The 14,555-nt window shown below is 46.1% G+C and overlaps 1 protein-coding gene across 4 annotated transcripts in view; it reads right to left on the minus strand.

Moving 5' to 3' along the window:
* CAPN1 (calpain 1) overlaps positions 1-11,791 on the minus strand; it is a 50,810-nt gene extending 39,019 nt beyond the window's left edge. The window contains exons 1-4 of one of the 4 annotated variants that reach the window (XM_045025767.1): positions 11,710-11,791; positions 11,343-11,514; positions 2,792-3,089; positions 1,481-1,550 (exon numbers count right to left, since the gene is read on the minus strand). In XM_045025767.1, coding sequence (XP_044881702.1) covers positions 1,481-1,550; positions 2,792-3,058 — 337 coding nt within the window. In that variant the 5' untranslated portion in view covers positions 3,059-3,089; positions 11,343-11,514; positions 11,710-11,791. Of the gene's footprint in view, positions 1-1,480; positions 1,551-2,791; positions 3,092-11,305 lie in introns of all 4 variants that reach the window. The other 3 variants (XM_045025768.1, XM_045025766.1, XM_045025770.1) reach the window with 3 other exon arrangements.
* Positions 11,792-14,555: the final 2,764 nt, after the last annotated feature.

Here is a 14,555-nt window from a genome sequence, read left to right on the forward strand (position 1 = left end):
CCTGGCCTTGAGTTGCAAAAAGGGAGATCGTTATTGAGTCAGACACATTCTTGCTAGACGAATTGCAGAGAAGGCTTAAAATCACTTGAAAAGCACTTTAGCTTGACCATATCACTAACGCCCTTTTATCCAGGGGAAAGTCAGAGGGTTAGAAGTCAGTGTCAGTCCCAAATAGATCTAATTTCTTTGTAAAAATGGTACTGGGGCAGTGGCCATTCATTGTGTAGTTGCAAGAAAAAAAAGTACAGTTTCCCCTTCTTATTCCCCCCACATTTCTCTGTGCTCAGGGAACTGTGATATTTCACAGAAGGGAGAAAGATGCTGTGTGTCACATTAAATCCAATCTACTGTACTATTTAAAGTTATATCTGGTGATCTGATGGTTTGGACTAGCCCACTAGAAACCAGAGCTTGTGGGGAGAGAAGAACTGGGAACATGCAGTCTTGCAGGGCTGGGAACAGCTAATAACTGCAGGAATATGCTGCAAAGGAAGCTTGGAATTACTGGGATTTGCACAGCAGGCCTCATGGCAGCCTATAATGAGGGAGAAGGGGAAAATCATGGACTATTCAAGCCCCTTTGTGCACTCATATGCCAAGTCCCTGCCCAAGATCCAGGTCCTGCATCAAGCTCCACGTGGATGGATCCTTCCGAGAGCCCCAATGAAGTTATCGGGAGCTCCATACAGGAGTCTGCCCAGAAGGATCTCATTGTAGGATTGGGGCATAAAGGAGATGTCATTGTAAGCTTTTGGGGGAAAGGACCATTGTTTTGTTCTAGGTTGATACAGTGCATATCACAAGCGGATCCTGGTCTGTGACTGGGGCTCCTAGGTACTTGCACAATACAATTTAATTATTTCATTAATTCGTATGGACCTAATACCCAACCTAAGAATACACAGGACAAGGATTCTCTGCTAGAACAGTGATGTTTGAATGTTATATTTGTCCCTCTATCTTATTCTTATGTTACTTTCAGGCTTCCATTTTTGTAGTATCCGAGTGCATCATTAGCTTATTTATCCTGTGATGGAGGAAAATGCCATTATCCCCATTTTACTGATGTGAAAACTGAGGCACTCAGAAACTAAGCGATATGGCTACGGTCGCACAGGAAGTTCATCACAGAATATGGAATTGGAGACTGGTTTCTTGAATCACAGGCTAACACCCTAACCACTGGGCCATCATTCCTCAAACACGGAATTGGGGGGAGGAGGAGTTGGACATACAGATTAAAGCATATAATCTCTAAAGGCTTTATAAAAGAAGGAAGCAGGAGAGGCTAATCATGTTTAAGAGTCCTTCAGAGATGTACCTATTCCAGCATTCATGTGAAACCACTAAGCATAAACAAGCAAGCACTTAGGAGCAACATTTCTCCAGCAGCAATAATCCAGATTCCCTTCTTCCCAGTCTCTCAACACCAGCACTAATAAGTGAGACCTCCCCAAGGGGAAGCCAGCAGCATCCCTACCGAGGGCTCCCTGGCAGATGTCTGTGCGGGTTGCTCCATCAACAATGAACTGCGGGTTGGAACACATTTCCTGCAATAAAACATAGTTTGGTTTTTAAAGTTTCAGTGACTGGGATATCAGTTCTTACAATGCTATGCACAGCCCAGCTAGGCAAAGCCATCACCTTTGATCTACATTTGTTAACCCTTAAGAATGTGGCCACTTTTTCACAATGGCAGCCCAGTGAACATTTAGGATTATCTGCATGGTAAGTATCCGAAGACTCTTAATCATCCTGGTTAGAGACAGTTTTTGAAAGAAGGACAAAAGACAATTATTGTGCTAGGCTCTGTACAAACACCCAACAGTGAGGTCCTGTCCTGGTCCATGACTAGGACTCTTTAGGTGCTGCGTAATACAATATTTTTATTGTAAATTCTTTGGAGCAGTCCTTTTGTTACATGGTTGTACAATACCTAGTGCTATGGGGCCCTGATTCCCCACTGGGGCCTCTGGACAGTACTACAATACAAACAACAAAAACTCCTCCTCCATGCTGTGTCTCATAATACAAGCACAGGGGAGTCACTCACATTTAATAACAGGTGCTCCACATGTAGAAGGAATACAAAGACAAACATCTTCGCAAAGCATGCAGTCAGTGGAAAATCCCATTGCAGGAGGTCAGAGAGTTCGCCACTATATGCACTCAGATACTACAGTGGTAAGGCCATATAAATAAACAGATAGGCTGTTTATGGATTTTAAAGAGAGCTGGATGATTTAATGACTAGACAGGCATGCAGCAATAAAAACTGCACAATTCACTAAGCGTATTCATCTGAAGCACCAGATATCGGCCTCTGCTACAAGTGGGATTCCAGACTTATTTTACAAATGGTCCAATCTAGTACAGCAAGAAGCTGGATACCAAACTAGATGGCTGATTACTCTGATTTGAAACAGCAGGATCCAGGTTACTAAGCTAGTAGCATTGATCTGATACAACATGGCAAACCCTGGGTTCTAATTAAGCAGTTGTGCTTATTAATCATTGGAATCAGGGTGAATTGCCAGTTAAATCAGCTAAATCAATGGCAGAAACAGGAATAGTTGCCAGTTCTTTGGCTCTAACCACCAGACAACACTGCCTATATGGGTTTGAAAATTCCACCATGACAGAATTTAGGGAGGCAAACAAACAAAAAAAAACAACCAACCAACTTTCCTTGTTTCATTGATTGCCCAAAGAAAAAGATTCAGGAGCGATTCTCTACATAGGACACAAATAAGTACATCCCGTACGTGGAAGGAATTAATTCTTGCCTCACCGTGGGTCTCTTCCACTTGATTCCATAGGTTTTGGAGGAGTTTGGACCCAATTCTTTGAAGCCCAAGGAGGCGGCTGCAGGAGGGAAGGAGTCATCTCGGAAGAGGGCTCCACTCTGTAAGCATGCATTCCGAAGCGTCTCAAAGTCCTGGCCCAAGTACTTCACTGCATTTTCATGCTGCCCCAGGCCCAGATCCTTAGCCCTCTGCTTCTGGACCTGAGCAGAAACGCCTGTGCAATACACTGGGGTGATGATTTCTTCTGCCATCTTTGGCAACTATTGGTCTAGGCAAGCCCCACTGGAACAGAGAAGACAAGAATAAACAGCATAAGCTGAGAACTGAATCTCACAACCCCTTACACAGCTTTAGCCAAACGACCGAATAGCAAAGCATAGCATGTAACCTGCTGAGCATACATAGCTGGACTAAGTCCTCACCTCCCCAGATGGACCTGCTCTCAGCTGCATGTAGTTCTCACCTGCATAGATATCTTCCAACAACACTTAACTTTATAGGTTGTCTCTTCCCTGCTGTGTGAAGGACCCAGCCAAAACAGAGACAGTTCTCTTACGCTATCTGTACCAACAGTAAGGCCTTATCTATGCTAGCGATCTGTACCAAGAAATGGTCGGTTTGCATAGCGCAGCTAAGGCCATATGAACACTTTACAAGCTTACAGCAGCACAGCTGTACCAATACAACTGTGCTGCTGTAAGTTCACTCGTGTAGCCGTGTTATGCCAATGGGAGAGAGCTCTCCCGTCGACATAATAAAACCAGCTCAATGATCAGCAGGAGAGTTTCCCACCGACAAATGCTCACATGCACAGCGCTATGCTGACAAAACTTATATCGCTCAGGGGTGTGGTTTTTTTTACACTCCTGAGAGAGACAAGTTTTGCCGACATAAGTGATAGTGTAGACATGGCCTAACAAAACTATTTAGGTAGAGCTTGTTCACATCTGGCCATTTGTGCCAGTGTCCTGTGTATATGCAGCATCAAGTTGTATCAGCAAAATAATGTTGCACTGTGGGTAGGCATCCCAGTGTCCTCGATGCCACTTTCAGGCAAACTACCTTGTGTGAAGTTGATGCTGTGTATTGTGCGGTGGATGCTGCGTATTCTAGGATGCCTCCATGCATCTCAGGAAATTGTGGGGTGATGGACTCAAGACAGGAGTCAAATTTTAGAGTGGTAGCCATGTTAGTCTGTATCAGCAAAAACAACATGGAGTACTTGTGGCACCTTAGAGACTAATAAATGTATTTGGGCATATGTTTTCGTGGGCTAAAACCTACTTCATCAGATGCATGGAGTGGAAAATACAGTAGGAAGATATATATACACAGAGTACATGAAAAGATGGGGGTTGCCTCACCAATTCTAATGAGACAATTCAATTAAAGTGGGCTATTATCAGCAGGAGGAAAAAAAATTACTTTTGTAGTGGTAATCAGGGTGGCCCTAGGGTGACCAGATGTCCCGATTTTATAGGGACAGTCCTGATTTGTGGGTCTTTTTCTTATATAGGATCCTATTACCCCCCACCCCCTGTCCCGATTTTTCACACTTGCTGTCTGGTCACTCTAGGTGGCCCATTTCAAACAGTTGACAGGAGCGTGATTTTTAAATTGACTCCCCCAGAAGTAAGGCTGGCATTTTCAAAGGGATACAGTCAAAGGGGCCAAAGGGAGCAGAGGCTTTCAATGGGAGTTTGAGAGCCTCAAGACTGTGGAGTAATATTCTGAACAGCCCCAACAACTGAATGACTGGCCAACGGGATTTAGAATACAATGTAAAATGAGGTAACAACCTTTGGATTATACAAACCAATGGAGCCTGCCCATTACATTGGCAGAATTTCATGAGTTGATTTATTATCACGTGTGTGTTTGTTTTATTTCAGCCTGGTAACAAATGCAGTGCAATTTCCAAAGTTTCCCAAGAAGAGACAAAAAGGTTCTAGCAGACAAAAAGCTTTACCCTGGGAAGATCTTTAAAGACAGAAGAGGAACATAGCACTCTGGAGTGACTGAACATTCTTCAGGTACTTGAGAATTTGTTCACACACAGAATAACCCGTCCATACGATTCCAATTAGTGTGATAGAGTTGTTCATAGAACTAGCATGCAAAAAAACCCCACAGGGGATAAAATCATTGACTGTTATGCTGCCCAACACCACCAAGTCCTGCAGGTGCAGAACTAATTACATGATAAAATACCATACCTGCAGCATTAGCAAGCCACCCAGATAAACAGGAATCCCCACACCCACAATTAGCTCCTTTTCTGGTTACTGGCTGTGAAAGGAATGTGAATCAAGAAGATTCAAGGAAAAAGGAGGGAACAAACAGGAACCACAACCGGCAACCTCCTGTGGACTCAGACCAAGAGCGTGGACCTGAACTCCTGGAGGTCTCTCCAGAACCCAGCACTTCCAGGCTGCGGAGTATTTCTATCACACAATTAACCAGATCTTCAACTGGTGTCAGTCAGTGTAACTCCACTGAAGCCAATGGAGTTATGACAATATACAGTATATAGTCTTTAAGGTGCCACCGGACTCGTTGTTTTTATGACAACATACAGTAGCAGCTGAGGATCTGGCCCAACACGTCTTCAGCCTGGTCTTCGCTACCAGTTTTAAACCATGTTAGAAAACTATAGCACAGTCAGCCTCTGCACACTGAGGTACAGTGAAACCCCGCTATAATGCGACCTTTGGGGTCCAAAAATTCCATCGCGCTAAATGCGGCGACGCGGTATAGTGGGGTTTGAAACCAGTCAGTTTTTCGGTGGTCTCCAAAGCGGTGCATTGAGGTGCACCGCCTACTGCCCCTGGTGCCTAGTGCCCAGCAGGGGAGAGGAGCTGCGGCCCCCCGCCTGCCGGGGACAGAGAACTCCGGGGCTGCAGGCGCCGGTGCTCTCTGTCCCCGGCAGGTGTGGGGCCGCGGCTTCTCTCCAGCTTCAAGAGGAGCCGTGGCTCCCCATCTGCCGGGGACAGAGAACTCTGAGGCCCTGTCTTGAAGCGGGAGAGAAGCCGCGGCCCCGCCCCTGACGCGGACAGAGAGCACCGGAGAAAAGCTGGGGCCCTGCGCCTGCTGGGGACTGAGAGCACCGGCGCCAGCAGCCTCAGAAATCTCTGTCCCCAGCAGGTGGGGGGCTGCAGCTTCTCTCCCCTGCCATGGTGTTGGGGACCATTGGTACAGTACCCTACTGGATTATACCTTAAAGGGGAGCCAACCTGTGATCGCGTTATATGCGATTTCGCGTTATGGCGGGGCACGTTATTGTGAGGTTTGACTGTACTTGGCCTAAATACTGTTTGCAACTCCTGCATTGGTAACCATGTTTCCCAGAGAGGTAACATGGATGCAGTAAGCTGCTGACAAAGGTGTTTTCAAACCTGGTTTAGTGAACAAAGGCACAACAGGGATCAATACCTTTGCCAAATGCAATGGAAAAGACGAGGGACTATTGTTTAAAGAGACTATTTTTAGCAGTGTACACCCTGGAGATACTACTACTTCCTTTCTCCCAGCTGTCGTCTGTTTAGACCAGGGATCGGCAACCTTTGGCCCGCGCCCTGCCAGGGAAAGCCTCTGGCAGGCTGGGCCGGTTTGTTTACCTGTCGCGTCTGCACGTTTGGCCGATCGCAGCTCCCACTGGCCACGGTTCGCCGTCCCAGGCCAATGGGGGCTGCTGGAAGCGGCGCAGGCCGAGGGATGTGCTGGCCGCCCTTCCCACAGTCCCCGTTGGCCTAGGACAGCGAACTGCAGCCAGTGGGAGGCACGATCAGCCAAACCTGCAGACGCAGCAGGTAAACAAACTGTCCCAGCCCGCCAGCAGCTTTCCCTGGCGGGACGTGGGCCAAAAGTTGCTGATCCCTGGTTTAGACTGTAAGCTCGTCGGGGCAGGGACTGTCCCTCAGTAAGTATATGTAGAGCACCAAGCTAGGATTGCCAATTTTGGTTGGACATATTCCTGGAGGTTTCGTCACATGACATAAACTTTGATTAAAAATTGCTCTTTAATTCCTGGAGACTCCAGGACAATCCTGGACAGTTGGAAACACCACACCCAGCTCAATAGGGCCCTGACATTAGTTCAAGGGGTGGCAAACCTGAGCCTGAGAAGGAGCCAGAATTTACCAATGTACATTGCCAAAGAGCCACAGTCATATGTCAGCAGCCTGCAATCCACTCACCAGCCCCCAGAACCTCCCACCTGCCGGCAGCCCCCAACAATTAGCACCTACTCCCCCGTCCCACCACAATCAGCTGTTTAATGTATGCACAAGGCTATGGGGAGAGGGGGAGGAGCCAGGGCATGGCAGACTTAGGGGAAGTGGCCTTAGGGAAAGGGGTGGAGTGAGGGCAGGGCTTGAGGTTGGGCAGTGAGTACCCCCCACCACACTGGAAAGTTAGCATCTATAGCTCCAGCCCCAGAATCAGTGCCTAGGTAAGGAGCTGCATATTAACCTCTGAACAGCCGCATGCGGCTCTGGAGCCACAGGTTGGCCACCCCTGCTCTAGGCACTAGTGCAATCTAAACAATCAGCAGGCAGCATTCTGCAAGTACTTCTGTTCCTGACGTCATGCTGTGGATTGAGGAACTGCCTGGAAGTAGTACTAACTCCGGTCTATGTTCTTGTTAGGCCTTGACCACATTCAACAGAGCCAGGATCTAGACTAGCTCTGTTCCAGTGTTCAAACATTCTTCCTTAACGTAGGGTATAAAAGTCACATGATGGAACCAACCACTGTCAGCCATTTTTAAACTACGCTATTCCTCTTAATGCAGTGAAACAGCTGCAAAGTGGGGCCTTTCTGGTTACACATTATTTGTATTATGGTAGCACCTAGAGGTTCCAACTGACATCTGGGCCCTACTGTGCTAGACACGCAGAGTAAAAACCCGCCCCTGCTGCAGATTGTACAGTTGAAATACAAAAAAAGAAAAAGAAACTGAGGCTGGCAGGGAAAACAGGCACAGAGAGGGAAAGGGTCTTGCCCAAGGTCACACATCAAGTCAGATCACTTGCTTAGCGTTGTCAAGTTATGTGCTCAGACCGCTGCCTATCCTGCTGACCAACAGCATCTCATTGTTTCCTGCATGTCTCTATCCAGCTGTTGTTTCTTATCTTATACTTAGATTGCAAGATTGTCTCTATCCAGCTGTTGTTTCTTATCTTATACTTAGATTGCAAGAGGCAGGGACCATCTTTTTGTTCTGTGTTTGCACAGCACCTAGCACAGCGGAGTCCTGGTTCACGACTGGGGCTCTTAGGTGCTACCACAATACAAACAACAAACTGCAACAGAGGCAGAGGTGGGAATTGATCCCAGGTGTCCTGATTCCACACAAACCATGCCACCTCCCCCCCCCCCCCTCAGCCTTCTGAAGTATTTGCATTAACGTTAGGACAGGTCTTTCAAGTAATACTGTGCCTGAAGGAAGAGGGATAACTCATGAGTCACCACAAAACATTTGTGCTCTCTGAAATAGACTGACACACCTTGGCCCTGGGGAGGCTGGCATAACTCAGGATCAAACTTTGCAAGTGTTTATCAGGAGGAACCAATCAATGGACCTCAGTTCAGCCAAGAGCATATTTAGGCTCACTTAACTTCTACAGGCCCAGGTGACATTGATTCACACCTAAAGTATGTTTGATTGCAAGTGACAAAAAAAATCTGAGCACCAATCTCCCCTCTGGTGCCTTGGAAAGCATTTACATTCAGCTGGTAGCCAGAAAGAAGATTGCTTGGCTTATATTAATTTTATGGTGGGGGTTGATTGTTGCTTTCTACTGTTGCATTTTTATTACAATACTGCCCCAATGCCCCAACCAAGACTAGGGCCTCATTGTGCTAGGGCTCATATAAACACACAGCAAGAGATATTCCCTGCTCCTTACAGTAAATAGACTAGATAGAAATTTAGACAACATATACATTAAATGGAAAGAGGTTTTCACTCATGTACAGTGGATCTAGGTTATTAACATCAGATTATCAGTAAAATTTAGTCTTTTTTAATTGGCACAACTACTGATTTCCTATCTGCTGATTTATTGTCTGGGAACTCCCAAAATTACTCTTTTCCTTTTGAGGATGAGAAGCAACTTTCCAGCCCTCAGGTTCAGTACTGAAAAGGTGAATTTTTAACCCAAGCCAGAAGTCCACAAGAGCTAGGAAGGTGCAGGGATTAATGACTGAACAATCCACTTCCGCTGTGCAAGAGATCTTTGTTAAACAAATTAACCTTGAGAGCCTCCAGCTGAGTTGAGCAGAACAATGCCAGATCCTCCCTGAGAATTTGCACAACAGCCTAAAAACGTTTACAATTTACATATTCTATCCTTTAGAGTTATTATTTGCTCCTGTAATATCAACCAAGATCGGAGCCCCATGGTGCCAGGCACTGTCCAGACACACAGCAAGAGGCAGTCCCTTCCTAAGAGAGCTTACAAGCTAAATAAGCAAGACAGATAAAGGGCAGAATTATCCCCATTTAATTTTTCTTTACCTGTAAAGTGATTTGCCCCAGGTCATTCAGGGAATCTGTGGATGATCTGGGGATTGAACACAGATCTCCTGACCGCTAACTAGAAGACAATCTGTCCTCTCAGCCTTCATCTTTATTGCAAGAACAATCCAGTTCAGAGGGTCTCGATCCTTTTAATATTTAATATAGTTGGGTTCAAATGTCAGCTCTACACATGGGTACCCTGATGGCTTATTAGAAACACCAACATAGAGAAGAATGCAGGATTCACACTTGGGCCTTGAGAGGAGAGAGCCTCTTGAACTGCTCAATAGCAAATACAGAAATGATGGAGTCACCATCCAGACCCTGGTAACAATGGCTGGTGGTGGGTCTTCAGTCAGGGACTGTGGGGAGACTTGGAGCAAACACAAAACAAACCCAGAGCAGGGAGGAATATCAAATATCCTGCTCGATAGCATAGCATACTAGCTGAATAACCAGTGATCAAATCAGGACATCAGCACCATAAAAGAGATGAGTGGCCATTTTCAGTGCCCGTAAGGCAAAGGCCTCTTCAGTCCTGCTCCTGCCAGGGTTTGGCTGAGACCTCACCATAATTCACCAATTCACACTCTTGCAGCCGACGAAGTGGGTATTCATCCACGAAAGCTCATGCTGCAAAACGTCTGTTAGTCTATAAGGTGCCACAGGATTCTTTGCTGCTTTTACAGATCCAGACTAACACGGCTACCCCTCTGATACTTGACACCATTAGCTAAGCCTGTCTCACCAGCATGCAGCCCAGATGACAGTACTGCTCAAGAATTCTTTCCTTTTACATTTCTTATCTGACTGACCAAAACTCACCAAAGGCCTGGAGCAGATTATTGGCAACTAGCTTTGAAGGATGAAAGAGACAGTGTCCTCTGTTGGGAGAGAAAAGAACATCTTCTGGGGTTTTTCAAAGGAGCCAAGTGGAATTATGTTCCCAAATCCCATTGATTTCACCACTCAACTCTTTTAGGCAGGTTTGACTATTTCAGCCATGCACATTGCTGCCAAACACCAAGCCATGCTGAGGCACATTACAGTCTCAAAGCACATCCTACTGCAAGGAACATATACTTCACAGCTGCAGTTATGTATAGATGGGACTGGATTTAAGAACAACATCCCAGAACAAAGAAGTGGATGAAAGCTCCATGGCTTTCCATTGGGATCAGTCTATGATAACTGGCATGCCTATGATCCATTGGGATCAGTCTATGATAACAACATCTAAAGAGAGATGGTCTAGTAGAGGACAGGCCAGACTGTGCATTGCTGTCTCTCTGCCTAGCTTCGGGCAAATCACTTACATCCAGAGCCTCAATTAAATCATTGGGAGTTAAGCACCTAAATACCTGGGGGGATGTAGGCCTTATCCTCTCTACTGCCTTCATCCCACTTTACATGCAAGGAAATAAATGCACCTACCTCACCAAGGTGCTGTCAGCATTAATAAGTTAATTGTAAAATAGAAAGCTCCACCCCTTTCCTCCCACCCCTTTCTTAACCTTTCCCTGATGGGGCCTGGGGCAGGCCTATTGGGGCTAGTGAAAACCCCACTCCCACAAGAAGAAACAGGGTAAAGACTAGCAGAGAAACTTCGGACTTCCAGCAAAAATTCAGATCTCTCTTCCCAAACCATGGAACATTTTACTGTCAGTTTAGAGCAGGGTCAATAGCTTGGCATCATGCCCAAGTTTTCGGCAATCAAATCAATAACTAAGGGAAGTACAGGTCCCCACCCCCTTAGAGTTTAAAGCAGGAACTATTAAGATGGAGAGAAAAATAAACCCAAATAATTTTGATCTGTAAACCCTCCAGTGCTGGGAAATCTGCAAAACAGGCAATAGGGTTGTGTAAGAGACCGCGTCTGCCAAAACTGAAACTTGGCAAAAAGGAAATTCCTCCCCAGCCCTTCACCACCGCAATTCAGCGGTTTGTAAAACCCCCCCCAGACGCCCGCACGCACCTCGAAGGCAGCTCGCATCCGAAGAAAAGCAACATACCTCTCGGGAGTCGCCGACAAGGTCCTGATCCCTTTACACTCAGCCAAACAAATCTTTCCTAAACAGCGAGATCGTGAATTTACCCCCTGCCTCTTCGCGGTGACTCCTCCCTTGCAGGCTCCTCCTTCGTGCCCCTGCCCACACACAAACCGCTGCTTGCAAATACGAGGGCCTGGGGCAAAACGAAAACAGGAAAGAAGAGACATTTTGGTGCAGGCAGCTCCCAGCGTTAGCCCCCTTCTCCCAGGAGCTCCGCGCGCTTGGCAAACGTCGCTTGAGCGGGAGAAGGTTGGCGGGGGGCAGAGGAGAGTTTGTTTATAACCCCGATGTTGCTGCACTAACGCAGCTCCGGTCACGCTCTCCCCACCTCCGTTTCTTCTCCGCATTGCAACCGCCTCCCTGCAGAGCTGCAGTGAGAACTCACTCCCCGGAGGAAGGGAGAGCCCAGGGGTGGGCAGAGGTGAACCGACCCTACAGGGGCCTCTTTAATAACGACTAAATGCGTAGCTCTCAACAAACTACAGCAGAGGAAACGGAATAGGGGACTAGGGGAAAATGGTCACAGACGGTTTTCAGCCTCCTCGCCTGAGCTTCCAGTCCCCTTAGATCTCTGCTCCTAGACACGAACGCTTAGCCCCCTTCCATCCCAAATCCTGGTACCCTAACCCTCATTTCTAAGCTCCTCCCCACACCTGAGCATCCAGGTGCCATTAATCCCTGCTCCCCAGCACCTACCTCTCTGCTTCTAGTCCACAGAGCCTGTCCCACACCACTGATCAACCTAGGGTGACCAGATATCCCGATTTGATAGGGACAGTCCCGATATTTGGGACTTTATACACACACACACTCCTATTTCCCTCCACCCCCATCCCGATTTTTCACACTTGCTATCTGGTCACCCTAAATCCACCCAAGCCTGCCCCTCCATCCCTTCTCTGTGATTTTGGCTTAACACTGCAGAGAGAAACCAGCTAGAGTAACCTGTGTGCATAACCTGCCTGGCTCCCCCAGATGCACAGGAAATGCAGGGTTTCCTTACCCCCTCCTCCCCACACACATAACATTATTTCAGTCTCTCTTGAAGCAGAGCCAACCCCAGTGCATGCCCCTGACTCAGGGCCTGCTATCAGTTCTGCTCACTGCTGACAACCAGGAGAAGGACCCTGTGATCCTAATCTCCACAAATTCTCCACCCCTCCTTCCTGTTCCCTCACCACAGCACCTGGCAAACAGGCTGCTATACACTCTCCTTGGCATAGGGGAGGTGGAACTTGATGAAATAGTTGAGGAAGGTTAAATGTATCTTCATACTTCTCCTCCAGGGGTGAGCAGATACTGGACAGGGGGACAAGTGTGTGTATGAATTAAAAGTGCAGTGTGATAGTTTTCCAGTGCTTTCCATCCCAAAGGAACCCATATAACTTTAAAGATGATATTGCTTTCTCAGGGATCACTCATTCCGGAAATGCAGCCACCTCTTCAGCAGCTAACAGCAATGCCGAAAGAAGTTTGGGACAAGCAGAGCATATACAGTCTCTAAATTAAACTGCATAGAGACTTCTGAGGAAACAGCATTTTGCTGTACTTTACCAGTGTAGATTGGGCTTTGCATTTCTTCCCATTCTACAAATGGGGGAAACTGAGGCATAGTGCCAGTCTGCCCAAGCATAGTAAGAACAGGGAAGGATGGGTGGTCTAGAGAATAAGGCAGTGTACTGAGAATCAGGAGATTGAGGGCTTGTCTACACTGCAAAGTGATCGACAAAACGTTTGTCTTTCACAGGTATTTAAAAAAGCTCCCCTGCGAAAGACAAAAATTTTGCCAATGCAAGTGACAGTGTGAATGCGGCTCTCTCCTGCCGACAAAGCTAATGCCGCTCGCGGGGCTGGAACTATTTTATCGTCAAAAGTGCTGACAAAGTACAGAAAAAGAGCATTTACACATGCTGACATTTAGCGACAAGGCTGTGTCGACACAGGCTTGTTGCTAAAAGCTGCATGGTGTAGACAAGCCCCTAGATTCTCCTGTCAGCTCTGGCACCGATGCACTGTGTGCTCTTGGGCAAGTCCCTCCCCCTCTCATTCGTTATTGATTTAGCTGCATGTAAGCTCTTTGCGGTAGACTGTCTCACTTTTGTCCAAGTGATGCACCTAGCACAACAGGGCCTGGATCTGTTTGGACCGGTAGGTTTTACTGTCACATAGATCACTTTTCTACATTAACTAAAGGAGCTGACTGTTTTAAAGAGTGTACTGAACATAGAGGGATCCTCCCCTAGCACAGAAAAGCAGTGCCCTTGGGCGTGCATTTTATTTGTTTAGACAACAGTGCTGAATCAAATGGTGAAAGATCTAGGCTTAAACTGACACAGGACTGAGAACTTGAAGACAGCATATAGCATACATACTGAGGTGAGGAGTAGGGCTGTCAATTAATCGCAGTTAACTCATGTGATTAACTCCAAAATATTAACTGTGATTACAAAAATTAATCACACTGTTAAACACTAGAATACCAATTGACGTTTAGTAAATATTTTAGATGTTTTTCTATATTTTCAAATACATTGATTTCTATTACAACACAGAATACCAAGTGTACAGTGCTCACTTTATTTTTATTACAAACATTTGCACTGTAAAAAATAGTCTTTTTCAATTCACCTCATACAAGTACTGTACTACAATCTCTTTATTGTGAAAGTGTAACTTACAAATGTAGATTTTTCTTGTTACATAAAGGCATTAAAAAACAAAACAATGTTATTAGAGACTACAAGTCCACTGGGTCCTACTTCTTTTTCAGCCAATTGCTAAGACAAACAAGTTTGTTTTCATGTACAGGAGATACTGCTGCCTGCTTCTTCTTTATAATGTCACCTGAAAGTGAGAACAGGCTTTCATTCTTATGGCACTTTTGTAACCAGTGTTGCAAGGTATTTACTTGCCAGATATGCTAAACATTCATATGCCCCTTCATGCTTCAGCCACCATTCCAGAGGACATGCTTCCATGCAGAGGATGCTCGTTAAAAAAATAATGAATTAATTAAATTTGTAACTGAACTTCTTGGGGGAGAACTGTATGTCCTCTGCTCTGTTACCCGCATTTTGCCATATATTTCATGTTATAGCAGGCTCAGATGATGACACAGCACGTTTGTTTTAAGAACACTTTCACAGCAGATTTGACAAAACGCAAAGGTATGAA

The sequence above is a fragment of the Mauremys mutica genome, chromosome 7 (assembly GCF_020497125.1).
Source record: "Mauremys mutica isolate MM-2020 ecotype Southern chromosome 7, ASM2049712v1, whole genome shotgun sequence".
NCBI classification, from domain to species: Eukaryota; Metazoa; Chordata; order Testudines; family Geoemydidae; genus Mauremys; species Mauremys mutica.